Raw genomic sequence first — 26,438 nt, forward strand, 5'->3', positions numbered from 1 at the left:
TCTCTCTCTCTCTCTCTCTCTCTCTCTCTCTCTCTCTCTCTCTCTCTCTCTCTCTCTTTCTTAACGAAGCAGTTGTAGGCCAACAACTAGGTGGCGCTCTGGGCAAATTGATTCGTATGTAAGTTCATGGAAAGTACATGTGGAAGGAAGATTTGTGAAATTTGTGATCGCTTTGGAAAGTCCAGTGAGAGATTGCTGGTTAGGACCAACGCACGTAAGCTGCAGACAAACTTTAGCATCACGACATGTGGCATTTCTTATTTTTCCTGAACTTATCAGATCAATTTCGTTTGTACTAGGCCTACCGTTAATTTGCATAGCCTATCAATAGGACCTATATAATCATAGTCACCGTTCTGATAAAAATAGTAGAAATGTATTAAATGTTCATTTAAAATAATGTTTGTGTTCAAACGGAAGTGAGGAGTAGGGTCTCCTAATGTGGCCTTTGGAAACACACGTGGAAGATCAGGAAAATCATAAGGAAAATCAACGTTTTTCGTGTTGTGTCCGCTTCCCGATGTGGGACGTTCAAGGGCCATATACTAGAGCTCATATAACTCGCAATAAAGCGTGATGAACAGGGCGAATACGAGACAACTGCAAATGTAAGCGACTATAAAATACAGTGTGCGTGTGTGTGAGTGTTTGTCTCCATCTAGTGGCTGCATTATAGTACTTCGCGTCTGCGTTATAGATTGTATGCAGTGTAGTGTGCACTAATAATCTGATAAACGGTTGCTTTTATTTATCCATCGGTCATCTGTCGCTGTTCTTAAGCAATGCAGTGAATGACCTTATAAAGCTCACATCGCGTTATAAAATGTTACTTTCTGTTGTGGAAAGAAGGTCTCCATCTGCTGGACTAATTGTGCACTGCATTCAAAATTGTATTTAAAATTAATCTCTTGAGAAATAACTAGTTAGTTAGACAACAGAACCAGAATTTGCATATCAAATACTACTACTGTAAATATTAATATTAACATGAAATATGATTAACTTCTTAACATGACCGTAATTTAAATGAATATTTATATAGCCATAATGCTGAAGGTGGAAACAAATAAATAACAGTAGAGTATATACATAGAATAGTAGACAATGGAAATAAACAATAAATCTCTTAATATATTATTATGTTTTATATTATTATATTGTCACTGCATGACAATACCACAAAGTCCTATTGTGAGACGGATGTTATTTCCTGTGTGAAGAGTAGGATGCACTCTGAGATATTTAAATGTATGCCATCATAAAGCTGGAAGTGTTTAACATGTCACAAACCATTTACCTTAAAGGGAAGTGGATAACTCTGAAAATTAAAACCAGAAGAATTATTATTACATATTATATTTATTTCAACTTATTTTAAGAAGAACAATTCTGCCAGACACAATACTACGGTAGAAAACAATTCCTTACACTATAATAAATAATGGCTCTCACTCAAAAAAGCATTACCAAAACATATATATAATTATTTTTCTCCAGAACAGGCATAAACCTCATATTAGCCTGATGCTGATCTTATTTAATCTGCTAACAGCAGCCATCTTGACTGAAACGGTTGTTACAGGCCTCAGGAAGTGAAGAGTGTGTGATGTATGCACTAATACTTGCACATCTTGAAAGAAGTCGAATCTCCCATGTGACCTGTACACTTCCTCCAAACGACACTTTCTTTCTCTGTCTTTACTGATACAGGATTTGATCAATATTCTTTGGTAAACAACGAGAACCAGGTGAGAAAGTCTTTTGAAGTTTTTAAGATTTTTTAAGGCAGCATATCTGTTTTACCTGCGCCTGAAATGAACATGGATAGAATAGAATGTGATGTGGGTGGCAAATGGTTTTACTGGTGGTTGTTTAAAGTTTCTCTGCTTATATTTTTAGCTCTAGATTTTGATCGTGATGTCATTTCTTCGTAATACATATCAGATTAATGTAGCTTTAAAAGAGGAGATGGATGTGAAAGTCACTGATGTATTTGACTTGACTGAATAAAGTGGATTATTTGTTATTTTGTATGTAATTAAGCCATAAACGTGGCATTGACTTTGTAATGTCTGTATATGTTAGGTGAGAAGTTCAATTTCTGAAAACGTTTGATGGTTTGATTTTTTTATCTTAACTTATCCTTATTAGGGGAATAAAGATATGTGTAAAGTGTAGTAAACTATGGCAAAATGTCAAAGTGATAACATGTTTCGATTGAAACTGTTCATTTTCATTCACGTGTAAGTTCCAGTCACTCATGGAGGAGGTTGCAAACTTTTGCCCTCTTAATAAACCACTGAAAGGCAACTGATCATGCATAGAGGAAAGTGGCATTGAGTTTCCGGTGCATTTCGTTTTTGAAGATTTATTTATTTGCTGTCATGTCAGAGTGTTGCCATGTCAACTGCAGAGTTCATGCTTTAACAGCCTCAAAATGTACACATACAGAATTTGTCTACCTACATGCATTGTCAGTGGCGCATGTTTTACTTTTAACACTGTTCATCTTGAAAGCATTTCCTTAATGAGAAGAAAAGTAGACACTGTATGAAAACACGGTAGACCTCAAACTGACAGAAATGGCCATTAGGGTGAAGCACATTGGAGACTTTATTTTGACATAAACCCTTTGGTGTCAAATCAAGGGAGAATAGATATAATTCCATCAGGCTGATCAAAATATGAAAATAATTCATTGCTGTTCAAGTGTACAGTATGTTGCTGTTCACTACATACACATGTAGCATAAAATGTAGTTGAGGAACCCAGACTCTCTGACATGCAACACAAAAGCGTAAAGTTTTCTCAGAGCAGTTCCTCCGCAGTGTGTCTTATGGTGCAATCAGACTGATTTCGAAACCGCCACTAGAAACAATGCGATTTAATCTGTATATATGCTAAGAAGATATATGAAAGCTCAACCTTTAAATTGTGATCGCAGTTTACAAGATGAAATCAATCCAGGAAGTGAATTCAATTCAATAGCCATATTGATTTACTGTATATTGATAAATTCAAACTAGTCTTCTCTCCCTTGTGACAAAAGTAAAATGGATAACTGTTCTAGTTTCAATTTTCTTTCACATACAGTAAAGTCATTCTCTGAGCCAAAAAGATTCAAAGTAATATATCAGATACACATTGTTTTCTCTAGCAGAGGGTTTGTATGCTTTGAACTAGTGTTAAACTATAGCGTCAGCCTTAGTACAGACAGTAAAACCACACCAGTATGTATTAAGAAAAGAGTCAGCTATATAATAAAACTATATTTTAACCAGAAGGGTGATCTGTGTTCTCAGGACAAGCATAATTTTTGTAAACGCAGGTTGTTTTATGAGTGAGGCCATCTCATGTGTTTTATGTTTTTATGTAACTTTATACAATTTAGGATTCAATTCCCTCTTTACAAATAAAAGCAATCATTTTATCATTTTTAGTTTAATTTAGTGAAACGTGACAACTAGCCCCAGTCTTTACTAAATGCATTGTGTCTTTGTATTTGTGACTTTCCCATGCATCGTTTCAATTTTAATCTAGTCAGATTAAATAAATAATAAGAGGAATTATGCCATTTTATTTGTCAGTGTCAGAGCAATGCACAAGCAGGCGGCGCTGGTACTTCCTGGAGCTGTTCAGATGAGGATCAAAAACTCTCAAAGCAGCTCTGGAGAAAGACTCAGCCAGACTAAGTCTATGGTCCTTCCAGAACCTGAGACACTACAGAAACCTGTGAGCTCTGTGAGTGAGCACATGCACACTTTCACCACATGTCTAGGTTCCATTATATAAATTAATGCTCACACATTGGTTTTTGTGCTGTGATTCTCACAAAACCACTGAAACACCATGGCAGTATAGATTTAAATGATGAAACATACAATTTGGTTACACAAAAAATGATCAGAATAAAGATAATTGTGTTCTCTACCATGGACAAAACATCATTTTGACATAGGAATTAATTAATTATTTATGTATTCTATTGCTTTTTCTGCTGAAATTCTCATAACCGTGAGTGTATTATATGTTGTAATTTAAACAGAGTAAAATGAAAATATTGTGAAAAAACAATTGGATGTTCTATTAGATGTGCTCAAATTACAAAAAAATTACAAAAAAAAAAACCGATTGACAGAATATTCATGTATTATAAAAATGAAGAAATAGTGGAAGAAAGAAGTGTCCACGACTGAAATTCTCATCCTCCGTAACGTTTTTTAAAGACACAAAAAGATATTTACATTTAAGTTTGATTTTATTTGAGTTTTGCCTTTTAAACGGCTAACAAGTTAACAAATTACTCTATATTTTATAAGTAAAAAACTTGATATTCTCTTGTCACGCCGTGTACACGCCTTTTTCCCTTCTCATTACCGATACAGGTAGTTTTCCACATTTAAAGAAATTTTACATGTAGGCCTATAATATTCTATTAAAATATAATTCTTTAATGTCTCATTATGTATGATTAATAAAAAGTTGCTAGGCATCAAGGCTTCGCTTGTTTTTAGCAAAACATGCTATGAGATTGACCGTTTTATGGTTACGGTAATGAGAATCTTTAAGGCCTTTTCTGTATTTTTTTTATTGTGTTAAACTGTTAGTAAAAGTTTTGAAATGAATGCCTTTAAACATGTTATACCTTGTTTTAAATTAATATAAAGGGAATTTGTTGATGCATGTGTTTTTAAGAAAATCATGTTTGACATCTTCAAACCAAGATTTCGTGAGAATCACATCGGTAAATCAATGCTGTAGGTTGATACATTACAGTGCAACACATCATCTGCTGTAAAGCTTCCTGTTGCATGGGTCTCATTATATGTGTTGAGAAATACTTGAACTGAATGTGTCAGGTATAGAACAGCAGAGGGCAGCACAGCACTGCTGAACGTGGCTTGCTGGTTTTTATTCATTTCTCCCATAGTTCTGTCAACACAGCATGCACAAAACACAACTAGCTGCATTTCTTTCTTTTTTTACTTTTTATTATACTTTGACAGATACACCAACGATTCATAACTTGTCTGTGTCATTCTGAGTAGGAATGTATTTAGTCATTTTTATGATACACAAGATTTTAAGCCTACCTTACACCAGTTTGTGATTTTTAATTGTTGTTTATTATTATGATTGTTTCAATTATTAGAAATTCTCTAAAAATATGAAGAGCTTTCATGTATTATTTATATAGAGATATCAAAGGATCAGATATGATTTAATATATAGCTTAATAGAATATTTCATGAGCAGTAATTCATCTGCATATTATTTACATAGATTGTCATGCACGCCAAACAAAATGATAAAAAGTTACAAAATAAATACATCATATTTACAATGCATAAACGTATGAAATGTATATATAGAATTCTGTGATCTAATTCTTAACATGTTCATAATCTCAATTTTAGGTCATTTTTTAATTGTTCATATTGACTTAGCAACAATCTTTGTTTAGATTAATCGTCACCGGAGGAATCAGTCTCAACATAACATGGATGCTTCTGTTGGGCTGCAGGTATGATCTGTGGTGCCTCCTTTATTTTGACGTCACATGAAATTGGGTTTGGATCAGAGAGCATGGAAATTGAATAATGAGCCAGTAGTGAGGACGCGATGCTCACCCTTTGTAATATGTTTAGTTTGCTCAGTTGAGTTGGTATTCATCTTAAAAAAGTGACATGCATTTTTTAAATTCCCTTTTCCAAACAAATTAACAAATCAAATTTCATTGTACTCTAAGGCATTTTTAAACATTTTGTAGAATTCTGAAAGACAAAATAATTTGTGTCTGTATGCGTTTTTATATTTCAGCCTGTTTTAAAAGAATATTTAAACAAAGCCAAAATTGCTGAAGGAGGGAAGAAATTACGGTTTGTTTATATATTTATATATTTTTCTATCTGTATGTCTGTAATGATAAAAAAAATAATGTTTACAATTTAAATGTTATTAATTAAAAAAATGAATGAAGAAAAACAACTATTGATATTTTCGCAGGAAAAACTGGACTTCATCCTGGGTTGTTCTCTCCTCTAGTCAGCTATTATTCTATAAGGAGAGCAAACAAGAAGCTGTGGCTAATTTGGTAAGACACGACAGCTCTGTTATACACATCGTACGCATATTTACACATGCCCAACAGAGTGCATTTAGTCAAAACATTTAATGCTGAGAATTTTTTATTATCTTGCTCTTTCAATATAGGGAAACAGTTATTTTCCTTGAGAATAATAAGAAAATAATGTCAATAAACAGAAAACAAACAGCAGCATTAATGAATAGATGCAGATGTGCATTGAGCAGTAGCCTATAACTGTTAGCGAATGGGTGGAGAAACGTAATGATTTCCATATTTGTCAAAACTTAACTTTGCCTTTGATCCTGTCTATTTAAAATGCTGCTGAGAAAATGTTTACCCATCATGCATAGAATTATACCAGCATATCATTACTTTGATGATTTGAGTGAGCATGTGGCAGTAATAGAAAGAGAGAGAGAGAGCGTGATACAGAGGTTCAGAGGTTTGCTACCTTGGCAGGCTTGTCATTCTTATAAATGAAACATCGAGACCATCAATGAGGTCAGGTCGTGTTTGGTTCAACATCACTCATGGTCAAGTGGCTATAAAGCCCTCAAGCCTCTCAGCCATTTCTGAGGGCAATACACACAGAGGTTATCAGGATGAAGTTAAGTATTTTTGCCACCTCATTAAAACAGTAGAACTGCTTTTTCAAATAGTTTTCAAAAAGCCAGAGCTTTTTTCTTGCTGCTGAAATGAAAGAGATCACCTCCCAGCGCGGACATTATAAATGGACTTTTCTCCTCACAGATGTCATAGATTTTTATATAACGTGTCAGTTAGGGATAGTTCACCCAAAAATGAAAATTCCATCATCATTTACTCTGTATGAATTTCTTTTTTCTGCAGAACACAAAAGAGGATATTTGAAGAATGTCGGTAACCGAGCAACGGTGGTACCCGTTGACTTTGGCATTGCTTTTGTGTCTATAAAATAGAAGTGAATGCGTACTGCTATTATTCGGTTACCAACGTTCTTCAAAATATCTTCTTTTGTGTTCTGCAGAAGAAAGAAAGTCATACAGGTTTGAAATGACAAGAGGGTGAATAAATAATGACCAAATTTTCATTTTGGGGTGAACATGCGTTTTTTCAGAACATGCCGTTCATCCCTCGTTTAGTATTTGGAAACACTTACATTACGTCCAGAATCGATGCTGCGTAGGTTTGGTTTGTGGTGGCTAAGTTCGCGACAAGAAAGACACATGATGTTAAAAATCTACTAAGCATTTTATCATTAGCTCTGGGGCAGATAACGCGATGTCCCAAGCTCTGTGAGTTTTAACACAAGCTCTTGTGTCAGTCTTGGCAAAAGTGTCACATTTTTTCACAGAAACCCAGTTGTAGACCAGATGGTGTGGATCTGTGTGGGGCTGCAATCGAGTGGACAACAGAGAAATCAAGCCGAAAGAACGTGATGCAGGTGAGACAGTTGATATTAGAATATTTTAATCATTGTATAGACATATTAACAGATAAATATTGTCTCGTGAACCTCAATGGCGAAGCAATTGAGACAGATCTGTTAGTCGTCTTGAAACCGAGTCACGAGGTCTCACCTCTAATAACATGGCCCATAGCTTCAGCTCCAATAATCTATCCTTTTTTCTGCAACTCAAACTTGTAAGGTCACATCTTAACCAAGTTGTTCAATGCATTTATGAAGTCTCAAGGGATTGAAAAGACTACAGTGCAATCTAATTGCTCAGTGAGCTTATAGGGCTTTCACCAGACCCTTCTTAAAGGCTTGATATTGTCTGTCAGAACTGGTGTCATACCTCTTCAAATCTCTCGAGTGTTTCTCAAGAGATGAGCGAGAAAGTATAAACTGCCTTTGAAAAAAAATGCACAGTATTTTATCTGCACACCAGTGTTTGCAATGATCTGGATCCAAAAGCATCCCCTGATATTTCTGTCCAGTCATTTTTGTCTTGAAGACTTTTCATTAAGATTTATCTAAAGAGAGATAATCTTCAAACTGGTGTGTCGGGACGCCCGGTGCTTATCAATACATTGATAGCGGAGTTAACTTTCATAATGAGGCAAACTGTGGATAAAAAGCCGATTTCCGATCTCTTATAATGTCTTATCACCACCGCTGTACTTGCCGTCCAGAAGTTTGGCCAGAAATCTTTTTCTGCAGGAGAGATTAAAAAGGCTTTAAACAGTAATCTTAAATAATCCAAACTCTCGCACAGAAAAAAGTGCTTGTAATGATGGGACCGAGCCATTTCATAGTCTGCCATTGCTGTCAATCAACCTCAACCGGGATTAGAAATTAGTGCGGAGGGTTGTTAATTCAACGGCGCTCGGAGTTAGATTTTCAATCTGTGAGGCATTCAGCCGAGGTCTCGAAGATCTGCTCGGTTTAGCCCAAGACAAAACACTTGTGTCAGATGAGGGATAGTTGCGATTAAGAAGTTCAAATTCTTTTATTGGAGGTTTTGATCAGTGTCTTAAGCATCTAATGTGGACTTTCAGTCCTTTTTATGCTTCTGTCACATCTGATATTAACCTTAAATGCAGATCCTTATATCTCTGCTAATACACAGATTACAGTGCTTATCGGTTGAAACTTAGAAACCTTGAATTGCAATGCTGGGGAAGCTGAAATGAGCTTTTTTTATTATGAGAAGAATTCTCATAAATGTGGATAGATATAATTGGCATTGCGTCTTATTATAAGACATACATGAGAAATACTTTTGTAAACGCAAGATATTTGATGTCTACTAGTGAGATAAGTCAGGATGCACTACTTAAACAAAGAGTTGCTTGAAAGTCTCATCGTGCTTTTTTATGTGTTGGTTTCAGTTTGGCTTTCTGGGTCATTTAAAAGGGTTATGAACCCAGAGAGTCATATGCATTTGTCTTTTTCAGAGCTCGCTCAAAACTAGATGGGTTTTCTTTACACTGATGAAACTTTAGAGCTGAAAAGTGCCACATTTCTCTCAGAGGAAAGCCTTCCCACCTCTGAAACAACATACTTTGTTCCAAAACTAGCTGCCTACGTTCAGTGTAAAGGTTGTTCCAAAATGTAAGCAACTTAATCTTTATGGCTTCTGCGTTCTTTGTTCTTTGAAAAATGTTAAGGCAGGTATCCTTCAAAAAGGCATTAAAGGTTCTGGGGCACTTTTAATAGCATTGTCATTTTTCCTACTATGGTAGTCAGTGCTGGCCAGAACTGTTTGGTTACAAGCATTCTTCCAAATATCTTTCTCTGTGTTCATCAGAACAAATACATTTACACAGATTTACAACAACTCGAGGGTGAGTAAGTGATGCCAACATTTTTATTTTTAGATTAACTGTCTCTTTAAAGGTCAGTGAAAAAAGTCAAGATTGTGGAAGAGATAATAGAAATGTTGACTATCTATTAAGCCAGTTCAGTGTTATTAAAATATATAATTTTACCCAATTTTGATTGCATTATTATCTTATATAAAACTGTATTGGATTCAATTGTTCATCGTATCATCTTTGCAAAACACCATTTCTGTGGTGTGCATAGTTGCCGCCCATGTAAAATCAGTCACCTTTGGTAATGGTTAGGATGCGTGTAGGCAGTAGCGCTGAGGCAGATCACAAGGTTAAGGAACATACTGTGACTACATCTAACCTGACGTTGGCATGCTTAGATTAATACACATTTGTGACCCTGGACAACAAAACCAGTCTTATGGGTCAATTTTTCGAAATTGAGATTTTTACATAATCTGAAAGCTGAATAAATAAACTTTCTATAGATATATGAGTTGTTAGAATAGGACAATATCAGGCTGAGATACAACCGTTTAAAACTCTGGAATCTGAGGGCGCAAAAAAATCAAAATATTGTGAAAATTGCCTTTGAAGTTGTTAATCAGGGGCACTGTGGCAGACCATCCACTCACAAAAATAAAGTTTTTATATATTTAAGGTAGGAAATTTAAAAAAATATCTTCATGGAACATGATCTTTAATATCCTAATGATTTTTGGCATAAAAGAAAAATCGATAATTTTGACCCACACAATGTATTTTGTCCTTTACTAAAAATGTTCCCGTGCTACTTAAGACTGGTTTTGTGATCCAGGGTCACATTTTTGGTGAAAACCAGGCCAGTCTCATGATCTAATTTCGAGATAACAAGGATCAAAGTTTGATTTAAACCATTCATTTAACTATAATTTCAATCTTTGACATGCCCTTACTAAGTCGATCTAAAAAACATCAAGGTTGTATTTATACAGAATGTTCTTTACATTATGCAGTAATGGATGATTTTATGTAGAAAACCACATAACAAAAAATTGACTTCATCTGGGTGTTCACGTAAACACAGAACTCAAAGCAGAACAATGCACAAGTTCTAATCTGATCATTTGTATAATGTTATTCAAACGTTTTAATCCTAACCTTAAGCCTTACCTGTAAGAAATAAAGAACATATTTCCATTGTTGTAATTGGAAGAACACGGAAAAGGATCGTCTTCTAAAACATTCGTCCTAAATTTCGGACGTTTCAGATTGCAGCATAGCAGGAAACAAAAAAGTCGGACAATAGAAATCCGATTCTCATTTCGTTCACGCTTGCGTCACCTGCGTGAAAATGTCTATGAAATCCAGTCATCCCTATAGAAAAAAGTGAGTGGACTAAGACCTTACAACTGTGTCACATTATTGACAATAGGTGCCTGGCATGACTGTTTGAGAATCAAGAGGAAACATCTGAGGCTGATTGTAATATCATATGACGGCATATGGCGTCAAGCTGGAGAGACGGTAGAGATAAGACAGAAACCGTTCCGCTCTCATCAGGGCCAAGTGCCTTTGCTGTTCGCTTCACCAAGGGTTGCCAACTGTCCCATATAGCCTGAAATTGTTCTGCATTTTAGAGAACCAGTATTGTGCTCTGTAATAAATCTGTTTGAGATATAGGGGTTTCAACATCAACGTTATACAGTTTCAGGTTATGAAATGAAAAACATGATGAAAAATGGAGGTGAAATACAGACACCTTTTTCATGAATTATGTGGACACCTCAACATGGTTGTTTGTAATGTTATATTACATCATAAAAAATGTCACCCGCCAAATCTAAAATGCCATAAAGAAATGAAGGGTGTCTCATATTTTCCACAAAAAAAAAACTTTGTCAGAGACTTTTTTTTAGATCAGTTACATCTGCATAATCTGTACAATGTTTTACATAAACTGTGAGTGAACTGTAAGGTCTTTACGTGTTAAGGCCTGTCAGACAATGCAAATAGATTAATACATCCTTTCTAAAGAACAGTGGGAGAAAATGCCTCAATTATGGACCATTTTATGTTTGAAATGTGTCCAGTGGTATATATCGCTATGATTATAGGCAGTATGATGAATAGCATGTGGTTCACATCTATCCATCATCTCTTAAACTGTCTGTGGAAATGAAGATCCTTGGCCAGTCGCTGTCAGATCTGGTGTCTCACGTACGCTGAACATTTCGGGCATGTTTACTGGCGATTATGGTCGACTGACAGGTTGTACAGTGAGTAGGAAGGATCTGACACGTTGAATGGCTTGCCCAGAAGGACTGCTAAGTATTGGACTCTTGAAAGGACGCTTTATAGAATTGAGCTAATGAAGTGATGTGTTGTCTAATTACAAAATGTTGTTTAGATTGTCATTCGTTGTAGTACATGTTAACAGGCTTAACCTAACCGCCACGCCAATGTGTCCCGTAACACTGGAATTTTGTTGTCATTTCTATCAAAATATGTCTAAAAAATGGCATCAAATTGACTAAAAGCACAGTGCATTTATACCGTTTGGGAGAAATATTAGGACAATGCGCAAGATAAAAAGTCAAGAAGTAATTTAAATGTTGTCATTGTCATGTTGCTTTTGTCTCTGGGTGAGAAAAAATGGAGGAGACATAGATGGCTTTTTCAATTACTTTAAGGAACATCCAACTTTATCTGAGTGTTTCTTCAACTTTGGCCACTTTTGGCCCTGTGGACATTCAGAAAATAAACTCTTCAGAATAAATCAGCAGACCTCTTTGTCTTTCTGAGGCCAGTGTTGTAGCCGGCATTTTATGTATCCTAAATGTACACATATACAATATTTTCACGCTGTTTGCTTGTTTTTACAAAAGTGAAACATATATAATTAATATATACAATACATTTATATTTCATAGGTGATAATTTACAATAAAATAAAAATAAATAAATAAATTGATTTGTGGGAAAGTATAGTTATGAGAGTAGATTCATATAAAAATAGCTGATTTGTTTCTTTTATTGATTTATTTAACAACTTATTATTCATAGTGGTAATAGTAATACTTTGAAGTAATTTAAATATAGGTAAATAAATGTTTTTTTCAATATTTTTGATAGATCTACAGTATCATTTGAGTTTTACATGATGATTGTGGAGTTTCAAGCACTTTCTCTCATATTTGAAACATATTGCTGCACCTTTAAAGGTCAAGTGTATGGAATTTAGCGGCATCTAGTAGGATCTAGTAGGCTATGGTAGCATCGCGATGCTAAAGCTTCAAAAGTCCCGCGATGCCTTTCGTTTTTTAAACGGTAGTATCGTAGTGGCGTAACTAATGTTGCATATGCGCATTAACGTTCATTTGAAAACTTTCATCTGTTTCTTTGCGGTGTTTCTCTCCTAAATGAATCCGTGTTTTGAACGACTCGGACAAGATAATGATTCAGTGAGTCATCCATCAAGACACTTGCTTCGTTCTTTAATGAATCAGCTGTTTTGAACGAGTTGGTTGAATGATTCACTGACACAAAACTATTGCCGCCACCTACTGGCTGTTTTAGTCACATTTAAAGTAAGCCTAACATTTTCCTTTATAAGCATTGCTATTAATGCAATTTGTCGCACATTGATTGAATTAGTTCCAATGTTAAAAAATGTTCTTTAGTAGTTACTACAGTAAACGTTGCAAAAATTACTAGACACTAGTGTTTTTAAATCTTTCCACAGTAAATATTAAAGTATACTACAGTATTTGCTTAAACTTATCCAATTTCTACAGTTAATACTACAAATATTGTAGTGTGCAGTATAATACAGTTTACTAAATACAACATGTTTCATTTAGATCTGTGTATTAAGGAATTTTGGTCTATTTTGTAGATTTTAATTATGAACATGACACAGCATCGCAATACTACTTGGTATCGTGATTTTTCTAGTAATCTAGTGGTGAGGTTGTGAATTGCAACTAATGGCTCACTCCACCCCTCCCTCTCGAAATACTACAATGGCTGCTTAGTACAAAAATGTCATCACATTTCGCTTCTTTGCCAAAGGAGATAACTTATTTACGAAACGCACTCTGTAGGAGTTTGTCCGTTTAGGGCTACTGTAGAAGCAACATTGCGAATTCCAAGGGGACCCGCTGTGTATTGAAATAGCTCATTCTATGGTAATAAAAACATAACGCTGCATTATGTAAGGTCTTTATACACCTCTGAAGATATAGTTGCGTATATTATATTGCATTGCTGTCAATAGATTCTTCAAAAAAATACACACTTGACCTTTAAACTAGCAACCGCACAGTCATTTATCTCTTAAGACCACTTTGCATGAGAGCTGAACAAAAGGTGTTTGCAGTGCTTGACCTTAGTGCATAAAGCTGCTTACATTGTATTGAACATTAATTTCTCTGTTCATAGCAAAGCAATATAGTGTATAAACTGTAATAATCATGGGGTGAACAGAAGGATTTGAGATTCAGACAACAGATTACAAAAGAGATTAAAGTAGAAAAACTACTACTGCAAGACCACATCTCAGGACAAATAAGACACTCTGGCTTGTACTAAAATGACCTTTTTGGGAAAATGTGTTACAATTTTAACACATCAAGGACAGATTGGAGATCAGAAACTCAGTACCTGATCATATACTGAATGGTTGAGGGGTGCATTTGTTCCTGTAGTCTATTATTTTATATTTTGTTTCATTATGTTTATTATTTTATTACATACTCTATTATCATGATTGTATTTGTTTACTCAGACGTATATTAGCAATTTGGTTGTGAAACATTTTGTGTTTGTTTTACTGCTTAAAGTTTAATCAAATCAATTGGCCGTTTAATTCTTTGCGAGAAAAGCTCTCTCAAAACTGCAATCTAAAGAAGTAGGTTATGGAAACAGTATTCCCAGCTCGTGAAACATTTTACGAAGATTTCCTTTCTGTTATATTTATTATGAATGTTTTTAATCTGGCAGATGCAGACTGAATCATTGAATTAAACACTGAGCAAGAGAAAGCAATGCATTTTCTTTTTTTTGTTTGTTTTGTATTCTTTTGGAAGCTGGTCGCTCTCGTACTCAAACCAATCTCAGGATTTGTGGAAAATTGGAGATAATTAACCCTGCTATCAAAAGCGCTTCAAAGTTGAGTTGTGTCTTTATGTAGCTTTCAAATGAATGATTAATTTAACAGCAAAACACAAATGTCAAGTCACGGATGGCATTCTGGTCTTTGTACGGCTCTGCATAATTAAACATTAATGAACAGTCAAAGTGAGGGCCCAGATATTCAAATTCCTCCTCATTAAACAGTGGAATTAAAAGCCATGTGCTTTTATGTTATACTTTATTATTTCCACCCAAAATCGAAAAACTTTTCACCAGTCCCAGTTTTTCAATGAGCTGTTTTGCCTTTTTTTAACCAATACTATTTATTTTTATATTTTGTATGCGTTTTATGCAGAACATTAATCCTGATACATGTCATTTGCATTTTTGATATAAACATTGATAACAGTTTGTTTAACATTCTATCAAGGCATAACTTCAGATGAAATGGTCATATAGGGTTTAAAATAAGGATGATGTATGGCTTGGTAATGTTGTGTTGGTGAAAAATTATACTGGCAACATCTAAACCCTTTTAAATGGCTTCATCACAATAACGCTTCATTTGTCAGATAATATACTGGCTGTGACCTTACAGTAGTGATACTATATTATATTTTTCATTGTGGAGTTTTTAGTAAGCATCACCACACATGGCAGTGAAGTATGGCATGAATTTATGACAGCTGTTTGCAGAGGAGTAATTGTGAATATGACAGTGGGGAGTTGGAAAGATTATTATCATTTTTATGAAACAGAGAGAACAAAACTCATGAGTCATCGGTTAACGTTCTTAGATGATATCAAAGACCAATGCGATGTTTGGTTTTGAAACAGCTTGATTTACAGGATGAGCTATTTTGAAAGAAATATACAATGTGCTTCAGTTTAACTCGATACAACTATGGTGTTGCATTTGTTAAGGCTGGTTTGGCTTTGAAATGCTATTTGAATGATTTGATCCTTTGCGTGCTGGGTTGTGAAACAATACCACGGTACTTCTAAAAACCGAATTTGAATGACAGTTTCGCTTCATTTTTAATTAAAAATGTCATGCATGAAATATATGTCGAATCTGCATAAAAAGAGATCGCTGATATTGCGTGTGCTTCACACGTCATATCAGAACAAGATGTGAAACTGCCGTTGTAAAGTTTTTGATGACCTGCAGCATTATATCCTTCATTACAGTGGAGATGTTTCACCCGATCAAAACGCCAGTGAGAACTCCAACAAGTCCACTCCACTACAAACTAATGCTGTCATGTCTGCAGGCGGCCTTCAGGGGAAAAAACGAGCTTCAGAACAAACATGTTCTCTCGGATGTTCCACTCTGAAGAATAGAGGGATCGCAAACACACTCTGACAAGAGTTGTGCCCCTAACCATCCCCCTTCTATCCCCAAAGAGACTGCTTGATTCCCCCGCCCCGCTCTCTCCAAGTCAGAGAAGTCTGTTTTAAATGGGCAAACTTTGGACGTCTATGTGGAGTGACTTTACGGGGGGTGGGGAATCTATTGTGCGATGTGTTTTTTTTAAAGACTGAGCACTTTAAAATGATTTTAGAAATATGCACCGTCAGCTCTCTTTAAAGTAACAAGGATCTGTTCAGTGTGACGGTATTTGACAGTTCTGACCTTAGCGTTGGTGTTGGCATGGATTTTCTGGAAAGGCCGCTTATACTATGAGACTGTGCCATGTGGAGTTACACCAGTCTTGAAAAATAAGTGTAATGTTTAGTCAGGTATCAAACTAATAGCATTGTCAAAAGGCTTATAGCATTCGAAACATGAGTTTAAAGCAAAACCTCTTGTGTGTGTGTGTAATTTTGTCCCTGAAATCTACCTTCTCCACAGTGTCTGTTACAGAATCAGCATTTTGTAATTGTCTGCTCTTCAACCACAAATATAATCAAAGATAAATTGGTTTAATAACCAAACCGAATTTGTTTGTCATTGTTTTAATTTCAACATACATCCTTGGTTATTGACAGAGGATTTTCACACAGAGTTTGCTGGTTGTTTTAATGTCACTTTCTATTCAAACCTCTTTAACAAACAGATCACCACCCCTACTGGCGATGAGTTTTTGCTACAGGCTGATCATTTTCCAACAATCTGCAAATGGCACGACACCATCAAAAAAACAGTGGACAGTCTGGTAAATCATTTATGAAAATGAATGAAGCAATTATTATATTAGCAGCTCTTTCAGTTTATGTCTGTAACTGGAATGTAATGTCATTGAAAATATTGTCATATTCACTATAGCTGGAGCTCAGTATGCTGTTCCACTCAATGTTAAGAAAGCTCTATTTTCTTGCTGTTTCTTGCTGTGCCTAATGCTTAAATACATCCCTGAATATACTTTACCTTTGAGATTTATTAACAGTAGATCAATCATTTAGCACGGTGACCAATGCTTCAAACAATATTCTGGATGATATTTCTGCATGTTAATAAATACTAATGAAGCTTGTTTTATTGTGTTCTGTTGAAGTCGAGCAGAACTGGAGGCCACAGCTATGGAAGAGCAGCCCTACAGAAATCCAACAGTACAGAATGTTTGTCCAGACCAATCTGTGATCCACCTAAACCCAAACCAAAAGACTCCAAATCTGAACACAGACGCTCTATCAGTGAGTAACACTTGTGTGTGACAGAGAGAGAGAGAGAGAGAGAAAGAGAGAAGGTGATAACCGGCAATTGACACAGATAGTTCAGAAACAGTGAGTGTGTCAGGGTTGCAGCCTTGCCTCACCACTGTTTAATATCTACATTAATGAGTTTACAGTACAGCTGACACAGTCTGTTCTGTTCCCCCTTCCATTTCTTATGGGTGACTCTCATGAAACCTGTCAACAAGTCATTTCCATTTTCAAAGTAGCAAATATATACTGTATACAGCCACAGAAAAAATGAAGAAACCATTTTCAGTTTTCTGGTTTTAAAATTCACTATTTATAGGTATATGTTTAGGTAAAATGATCATTTTTGTTTTTGTTTTGTTTGTCAAATAAAAACATTGTTTCTTTTTACACTTATTTGTAGAAAATGTAAACTGGAGAAACAGGTCAAAATAACATAAAAGATGCTCTGTATTTTTCAGACCTCAAATACTACAGAGAAAACTGTTCAAAAAAGTTGATATTCACTTTTAAGCAATACAACAGTAATATATGTACATGTATTTAGGAAAAGTTCAAAAACATTTTTTCGAGATAACCTCGATTTTTATCACAGCTTTCATGTGTCTTGTCATGCTGCCAGAATTTCACATTGCTGATGACTTTGTCACTCCTAAGGTTTGATTTTGTTGAAATTCTGGACACTGGACTGAATGGCCACAATTCACGTAGAAATGCTGATCAAATTAAATTTTGGATTTTTTTCCGTGGCTGTATGTGTAGTATAAAATATTACCGTAAAATTCTGGTTGTATTTGTTATACGGCTTTCAATGTGTGCAAATGTAAATTAACTGACTACAGTAAAAATAATTGTATTAGGTATTGGGGTAATGAGAATCTTTATAATACATAATAACGCTCAAACAATAAAGAATAGAATAGAATAGAATAGAATAGAATAGAATAGAATGAGCTTTATTGGCCAAGTATGTTTCCACATACAAGGAATTTGTTATAGTGACAGAAGCTCCACAGTGCAACAGAAAGACAGCAACAGGACAGAACACAGATGATAAATAATAATAATAATAATATACAATAATATAGAAATAGGCAATGTACAAAACAGCAAAAACACAATATACAATATAGACAATTATGTATGTACAGGTCTGATATGTGCAAATTTGGTGGATAAATAATGTAAGATAGAGTTGTGTGTTAATGTCAAGTGTTCATAAGATGGATTGCATGAGGGAAGAAACTGTTCCTGTGTCTGGTCGTTCCGGTGCTCAGTGCTCTGTAGCGTCGACCAGACGGTAACAGTTCAAAAAGGGAGTGTGCTGGGTGTGAGGGGTCCAGAGTGATTTTACCAGCCCTTTTGCTCATTCTGGATGAGTACAGTTCTTGGAGAGTGGGGATGGTTGTATCAATGATACGCTCAGCAGTCCGGACTACCCTCCGTAGTCTTCTGAGATCAGATTTGGTAGCTGAGCTGAACCAGACAGTTATAGAAGTGCAGAGGATGGATTCGATGATGGCAGAGTAGAACTGTTTCAGCAACTCCTGTGGCAGGTTGAACTTCCTCAGCTGGCGAAGGAAGTACAGCCTCTGCTGGGCCTTTTTAACAATAGAGTCAATGTGAGTGTCCCACTTCAGATCCTGAGAAATTGTGGTGCCCAGGAATCTGAATGACTCCACTGCAGTCACAGTGCTGTTCATGATGGTGAGTTTGGGGAGAACAGGGGGCTTTCTCCTGAAGTCCACGATCATCTCCACTGTTTTAAGTGTGTTAAGCTCCAGGTTGTTGAGACTGCACCAGACAGCCAGCTCCTTGACCACCTGTCTGTAAGAAGACTCGTCACCGTCCTGAATGAGGCCGATCAGTGTGGTGTCGTCTGCAAACTTCAGGAGCTTGACAGAGGGGTCTTTAGATGTGCAATCATTCGTGTAAAGGGAGAAGAGCAGTGGGGAGAGAACACAGCCCTGAGGAGCTCCAGTGCTGATGGTGCAGGTGTTGGATTTGAATTTACCAAGCTTTACTAACTGCTGCCTGTCTGTCAAGAAGCTGTTGATCCACTGACAGACAGAGGTGGGGACGGAGAGCTGTGCCAGTTTATTCTGAAGGGTGTCCGTGATGATGGTGTTAAAAGCAGAGCTGAAGTCCACAAACAGGATCCTAGGTCCCTGGTCTGTCCAGATGCTGAAGGATGAAGTGCAGTCCCATGTTGACAGCATCATCCACAGACCTGTTTGCTCTGTAGGCAAACTGCAGGGGGTCCAGTAAGGGACCAGTGATGTCCTTCAGATAGGCCAAAACCAGTCTTTCAAATGATTTCATGGCCACAGAAGTTAGAGCCACAGGTCTGTAGTCATTAAGTCCAGTAATTTTGGGTTTCTTTGGGACTGGGATGATGGTGGAGCGTTTGAAGCATGAGGGGACTTCGCACAGCTCCAGTGATCTGTTGAAGATCTGTGTGAAGATGGGGGCCAGCTGGTCAGCACATATTTTTAGGCAGGCTGGTGACACACCGTCTGGGCCTGGTGCTTTCCTTCTTTTGTTCTTTCTGAAGACCTGGCGCACATCTTCTTCAGTGATCTGAATTGTAGGTGTGGCGGAGAGGGGGGTTGCTGAAGGTGTGAATGGTTGTGTGGAGAGGTGTTCAGGGCGGGTGTGGAGTGTTTTTTCAAACCGGCAATAAAACTTGTTCAAGTCGTCAGCTAGTTGTTGGTTCTCCAAAGTGCTGCGGGAATGGTGTCTTGTAACTGGTGATATCTTTCACACCTTTCCACACTGAAGCAGGATCACTGGAAGAGAATTTGTTCCTTAAGTTGTCAGAATTATTCCTCTTTGCCCCTCTGATCTCCTTTTCCAGTGTGAATTTGGCCTGTTTATACAAGAGTTTGTCCCCTTTCCTGTAAGCATCTTCTTTGGCCTGACGAAGCTGTCTGAGTTTTGAACAATGAGTTTTAAAGGATAATAGAATGAGGCATTGACCATTGGTCTTTGCTGTAGCTCTTCTCCACACACTCTTGAATACAGCATAACAGTTTTCTTACTGTTACACTAACACGTCCATCTTTAATAAAAGTAAAACAATAACATTTTTACTAACCAGCCCATTAAAAACTGTTTAAATGTTGTTGAATTTCATACCGTATGAGTAAGACCAAGTCATTGTCAATCATTATTATAAATTACCAGCTACTTGACACTCTCCAAACGCCTCTGTCGTTCATAATTTCTGCTTTTTTCTGTCCTCAATGAGTATCAAAGAGAATTAATTTACTACTGTACTGAATACTGGCCAGCAGAGTCACATGCATCACTCACAAAGATGGTGTAACACCGACACCACCATTGGCCAGAATCAATAAAAAAATGCAGCCAAACGAGATATTCACTTACACTGGAGGGCATTCGAATATTTTACATAAGCAGTTCACTTCTGCTGTACTCGCCGTGTTTTTGAACAATGTGGAGACAGAGTCTCTCTTATTTGCATGAGGAGGACTTGCACAAAGAAACCCTCAAAAGAATGTGGCAAGTGTTCACTGACAACATTGTTCCTTTGTCTTTTGTGATCCCCGCACAGTGTTCAAGCTGAATTACAGCGCGTCAGACAGCGCGGATAAGAACGGTGTCAAGAACAGACTGAAGAAGTTCATCTCCAGACGGCCCTCCATGAAAACACTACAGGAGAAAGGCATTATTAAGGGTGAACTTTTATATTTTAACATACTGGTCTGAGAAGATACTTCAGCTCTGTGCAGATTTTGGAAATGACTCTCAAAAATCTGCTGCAAAACTCTTATTCATTTAACAACTTTGAGAACAAACCATCATAGGCCAGTTAATAGTCATAATTACATGCTACATAATTACTGGTTACATATTACAGTACATGATGACATATGAATGGATGATCTTAGGGCATTCGTTTCGTTTGGCTCTACGTGTTTCCATATTAAACAAAACTGTGATCTAGTGAAAAAAACACATTTTGTTTTCCTTTTGTATATTCTACCAGTTCGGCCCCTGACGCCAGTACTTAAAGACTGTAACTAATTTATTCCATTCATGGCACACACCACACATAACATTAAAGGATATTTTAGGCATACTTGGAACCGTCGGATGAAGGTAATGATATCTTTAATTTCCTCTGGTGTTGAAAAAGACCCTTTAATGCAGTATCTGCGGGGGTAAATGGGAGATCAAAGAGGACAATATTGAAGGAATGAATTAAACTACTGTGAGATTAACCGAGTAGCGCAGGTGGCCCCAACACAGCTATCCCTGGCAGGGCTCCAAGGCAAGTGAGCCTGCAAACATCCATCTCAAAATTAGGATTCTTGCGTATTGTACCGTCTCTTTCTAATGGCAATTTATCTCGAAACGCCCCACCTCCCGTGCAAAATATTTTTCTAGGAAACCTTGTGAATGCACATTTGTATGCAAAGGTGGCTCGCTCGCAGTCATTTATGCATTTAGCGCGCACCCCCTCCTCTTCCTCGAGGGTGCTGAAATGAGAGCAGGACAACTTTGATGTTCCAGAAGCCTCTGGGACAGCTCGCCTGGTCCTATATGTCCTCAGAAAGCCAGATGATAAGGACGCTCGCTGCCTTTGTGCACCTCAGCCCTGACAACTGAGGTTTTGCTGTAAAATTATTTTCTGGGGCTTGTAATCATGCATTTGTAGACGATCAATGGATTTAAAAAGTAGTTGAATGAATAGTATTATAAGGTCGCTGTCCTTCCAATAGCTCGGATGTCCAAATTCGCTGTTTTTCAGGAAATGGAAAAAACACTTTTTAAATGATTAAATGCTTTGTTGCTACAGATGATAAGCACTTTTTAATACTTTTTACTGGTTAGATATTTGCAAACCCAGTAACAGACATAAAGGGAGACTAATAATAATGATTTTTGGCAAAACGCGATACAAGGTTTCAGAAGGACAGCAGCAATATGCTGAATGATCAATACTTGCCAAAAGCTACCAAATGATGATAATTCAAAGACATTATTGTAAAAAAGATGATTGAAGTGCTTAAAGATGCTACAAAATATGGATTTAGAAAATATATACAGTATATTTTATTTTCATATAGGCCTTCAGTGGTTGAACATATACATTTCACTGGCATACGGTCCACAGCAAACTTTCCATTTAGGTTATACTGAGGTTTATAAGCTTGAATCGCTCAGATGGTTAAAAATACTTACAAAATGTGTGTTTGGGTCATGCTTAAATGTTTTTTTTTACTAAATAAACATTTCAAATGTATTTTTTCGACTAATATTATTGCTATAGTTATGGATTGTTATGTATTATTAATATTATTATATATTTACTAAATGTATTGAAATATGTTTACATGTTTATATTTATTATACATTCACTTATATTTTTCTAGTAATTTAACTAAATATTATTGTGTTATAGACCGTGTGTTTGGATGTCACATATTGACCCTGTGTGAGAGAGAAAGGACCACAGTGCCCACATTTGTCAAGTTGTGTGTGAAGGAAGTAGAGAAACGAGGTACAAAAGATGATTCTTATAAAAACAAAAGTGGTGGTTTTATAACATGCCAGGCTGACTGACTAACAGATGTCTTTACCCTCATAGGCCTGGAGGCTGATGGGATATATAGGGTGAGCGGCAATTTGGCCGTTATCCAGAAACTACGCTTCCTAGTCGACGAAGGTAAGTTTAATTCCGTTATTATTTACAGTATATCTTCAGTGACTGGTTTAAGAGCAAGACTGTTCTCTTGACCACATCAGTATTCATCTTAAGCATCTTATTTTCCAAAGACTTTTGCTGAAGGGTATGAAGTGGTTACTTGTGTTAAGCGCCACAAATTGTTTGATAAGGATTTTCAATAAGGTTTGCTATGCAGTGAAATGCAGTCAGGACAATGTGCTGGGGTTCTCAAGGGGCGTATTACCATTGACACAATGATTAGCATGTTTTAATTTCCTCATCAAACGACTGTTGTTCTAATTCTCTCCGTTGGCTTCTCTGACTGTGCCTCTTTCCCCAGAGGAGGAGCTTGACTTGGGCGACAGCCAATGGGAGGACATCCATGTCATCACCGGAGCGCTAAAGATGTTTTTCCGCGAGCTGCCAGAGCCCCTGTTTCCCTTTCGCTTTTTCGACCTGTTTGTGGAAGCCATTAGTAAGTACTGAAAACATTTACAATGTGAGCAAATTGGTGCTGTTGCTGCAAATATTTGGGATTAGGACTTTAAAATACATTATAAGGAGTGAATAATTACCTTCGCAGAGATGTGAGACTTCAGAGCACTCATAATGTGCTCAAGTATTCCACGGCTACATGTACAAGTTATTTCCATTCACGGTTTACAGCTTAAGTTCACTGACTGTAATTTAAGGAATGAATGGCTAAACCGGCAGCCACTTTCGGGCTGAGAGTGGTATTTGGGATTTACCCTTTCAGAGGCATTCCTGCAGATCTGTCAGCCAAAAGGGGTCGCTCTTTGACAGGGAGGTACTAAGATCATTCAAATTCCCTGTTTGGGGAATGGGGGAATTTCTCAGGCCAGAGGGCAAAGTCAGGGCCTGTGGTCCAGACAGAAACTGTCACCAGATCGGCCTTAGTGTCACGTGTAACCTCCCTCCAGCAGCACAGAGCAAACTCTGGGCCTCATCTCTGCCGTCCAGCTGACGCCAATATGTTTCTCTTGGGCAATCTACCTTCTGAAAGCTGTATACCTAATGAAATATGTGTATGCTTGAAAAAACATTGTCCCTTCCTTTTGTTTTACGACTCGGGCTGTTTCTGAAACCATGTTAGTTAAAAAACAAACACAGTAGTTGTATAACTGTGTATAACTGTGTCATACTCTATACGAACTAAGCTGTGTGTATGTAAATCGAGAGGAACGTAAAAAGCAAATAGAGAGTGTTGGATACATTGATAACAGGTATACACAATTATGTAGAGCTAAACATTGTTAACAGGAATAAAGAAAGTGTAAAAAACATTCCTGTATAGAAGATTACAAAATAAGAGCCCTCAGCTAAAGCGTGTAATCTATTCACCATTAGCATCACCAAAAGTAATTACAATTATTAATATTTGAAACGGTTTTTCTAAACACAAACACAGATTTCCTACAGTACATGTGCCATTGTTTGAGACAACAGATAGCCCCACCTGAAAATTCATGCTATTGGTTGAGTCAGTGTTGCTCTGTAAAAAGAGAAGTCCAGAGAGTCACAGTGTTTACACTTTTCAATCAATTTACAAATAATTTACTTATAGACGCTTTCAGCGTCAACAACGTAAACAAACATCATGTGGCGCAAACTTAACTTTTGGTAGACCTCCGCAAATAATAACTGTTGAGTAGTTTTAATGTCATTTAATAAATTTAATATACAATAAAATATTAATTAATATGAATATAAATGAAATATAAAATAAATGGTTATATTATAACCAAACACAGACCGGAAGTTAACTTCGGGCCAGGCGAATGTATCCGATCAAACCATCTGTAGCTGTCTACTCATTTTAAGATAGGATAGAGGAAAGTATTTTAATATTAAAAATACACACATATAAGTAATAAGATATTTGTTAGTGTGTTTAAATCAATAAATGATTTGTGATGATGTAGATTTTGAGATGTAGACTATCAAAATGCCTGTGCATGTACTACCAGTCTTCTCACTCTGTAAATGGCTGTATTATCATTATGAACACAGCACCTCAGTATTTCCCTGCTGGAAGGAGATGTGCATGAGACAGAATGGGAACAGGCCTGAGGTGATGTTGTAATTTGCTAATAAATATTTACTCATGCCGCATGTAGGCCAGAGTACCACAAACTGTTTGTATCCAATTAATCAGTAGATGAGCCCGATCATTTACAGATAGTGTTTAGACAGCTAATTATTACAATAAAAGACCCCTAATAGCAGGAGGTATAATTAGTCCAACCTGCAACATACCCAACAAAATACCCAACAAAACTCAGGGTATGTTGGAGATGTTGGCTACTATGATACTATGCTATATTATTTTTGCAATATGCAGTATGCCAGGGGTAAACATGAAGAAAATGGCCTGTAAGCGTTGAATATTCCTAAAAAATACCATATGTTGGGTATAGTAGTCATTGTATCCCACAATGCAATGGACCCAGCTTGATCTTCTATTTTCACAAATAAACAAAGCAATATTGACTCATCATGATCTTTTTCATAGCTTTCAACAGTTAAAAGAAAACGAAAATGGCAAAAATAATCATAATCAATAAAACATAATGTATAAAATTTGTAATTCATAAATTCCGAGAAGCAAACTGGACAATTCTAGCTGAACTAAACACGCAACAGCGAGTTCATGACAAGAAGTAATATCGGCTTATCGTGATATCTTCCGTAGCCTCCAATAAATAAATAAAATGTTAATCAATTAAAAATAATGCAAACATGTTAATTTCTGAGATGAAAACTGAATAATTCTAGTTGCAGTAAACATGCAACAGCAAGTTCATGCAACGACAATCCAGCAAAACTTTTTGAAATGTTCATCATTTCCTTTTGCATAATGGTAAATATGCACTTCTTTAAGTTAAATTCTTTTCAATGAGTTGCATATCTGTGAGGTCTGGGTTAAGTGAGGAAGCTGGGTTCACTGGCTTGCTGGCAAAGGAGACACATTGAGTGTAAGTAACGTAACTAAAGTAAAAACAACAGACAACAGCTACTGTCGAACAGGGTATGTGGGTATTAAGCTCCTCCCCTGCCTGTAATATTGGCACGGTTTAATGAACCTTGCAGCTCGTCTTACATTTCGTTTACCGTAACTGCTCGACATCCAGTTTCATTGATCTCACTAGGCCACCAGCGAGCATTTTCAGTAATCCTGGTGATATTTGAGTGGCTCGGGACATCTATATTAGTCCATCACTGTCAGAAGAGGACAGCTTCTCTAGTCCAGTTTCTCAACATGGCTGCCCTTTATATGGGTGGTATTAACCAAAGGTCTCTGGAACGCTACTTTGGACAAGAATCCATTCAATTAGGACAGCTGCCCAATAGCACGCTGTGTCTGGAGGTCTTTACGAAACTTTAAGTCAGTTTAAGCTTGTTGGACGCTCTGGCAAATGATTCAAATGTAATCTAGGGGTTTAAGACTTAACTTCACCCAGCATTAAATGGCCCCTTCACTCACGATTTTGCTTCTCAGTTGCAATCTGTATATTTCGTGAAAAATGTATGCGATCTCTGCCACAAATCCGCATTTGGACTTCCCATCGTCCTCAGGTGAACAGTTGGCCTAATTTTCCATTCTTGCACTTGGTG

The 26,438-nt window shown here is 36.7% G+C and overlaps 1 protein-coding gene across 1 annotated transcript in view; it reads left to right on the forward strand.

Moving 5' to 3' along the window:
* Positions 1–1,627: 1,627 nt before the first annotated feature.
* The window catches only part of arhgap15 (Rho GTPase activating protein 15), a 35,927-nt gene continuing 11,116 nt past the window's right edge, over positions 1,628–26,438 (forward strand). Inside the window, exons 1-12 of the mRNA XM_057336809.1 lie at positions 1,628–1,748; positions 3,588–3,741; positions 5,465–5,524; positions 5,821–5,879; positions 6,007–6,094; positions 7,422–7,511; positions 16,522–16,620; positions 16,960–17,098; positions 20,685–20,807; positions 22,539–22,637; positions 22,725–22,802; positions 23,143–23,277. Coding sequence (XP_057192792.1) covers positions 3,598–3,741; positions 5,465–5,524; positions 5,821–5,879; positions 6,007–6,094; positions 7,422–7,511; positions 16,522–16,620; positions 16,960–17,098; positions 20,685–20,807; positions 22,539–22,637; positions 22,725–22,802; positions 23,143–23,277 — 1,114 coding nt within the window. The 5' untranslated portion in view covers positions 1,628–1,748; positions 3,588–3,597. The remainder of the gene's footprint in view (positions 1,749–3,587; positions 3,742–5,464; positions 5,525–5,820; positions 5,880–6,006; positions 6,095–7,421; positions 7,512–16,521; positions 16,621–16,959; positions 17,099–20,684; positions 20,808–22,538; positions 22,638–22,724; positions 22,803–23,142; positions 23,278–26,438) is intronic.

The sequence above is a fragment of the Triplophysa rosa genome, linkage group LG6 (assembly GCF_024868665.1).
Source record: "Triplophysa rosa linkage group LG6, Trosa_1v2, whole genome shotgun sequence".
In the NCBI taxonomy this organism is placed as follows: Eukaryota; Metazoa; Chordata; class Actinopteri; order Cypriniformes; family Nemacheilidae; genus Triplophysa; species Triplophysa rosa.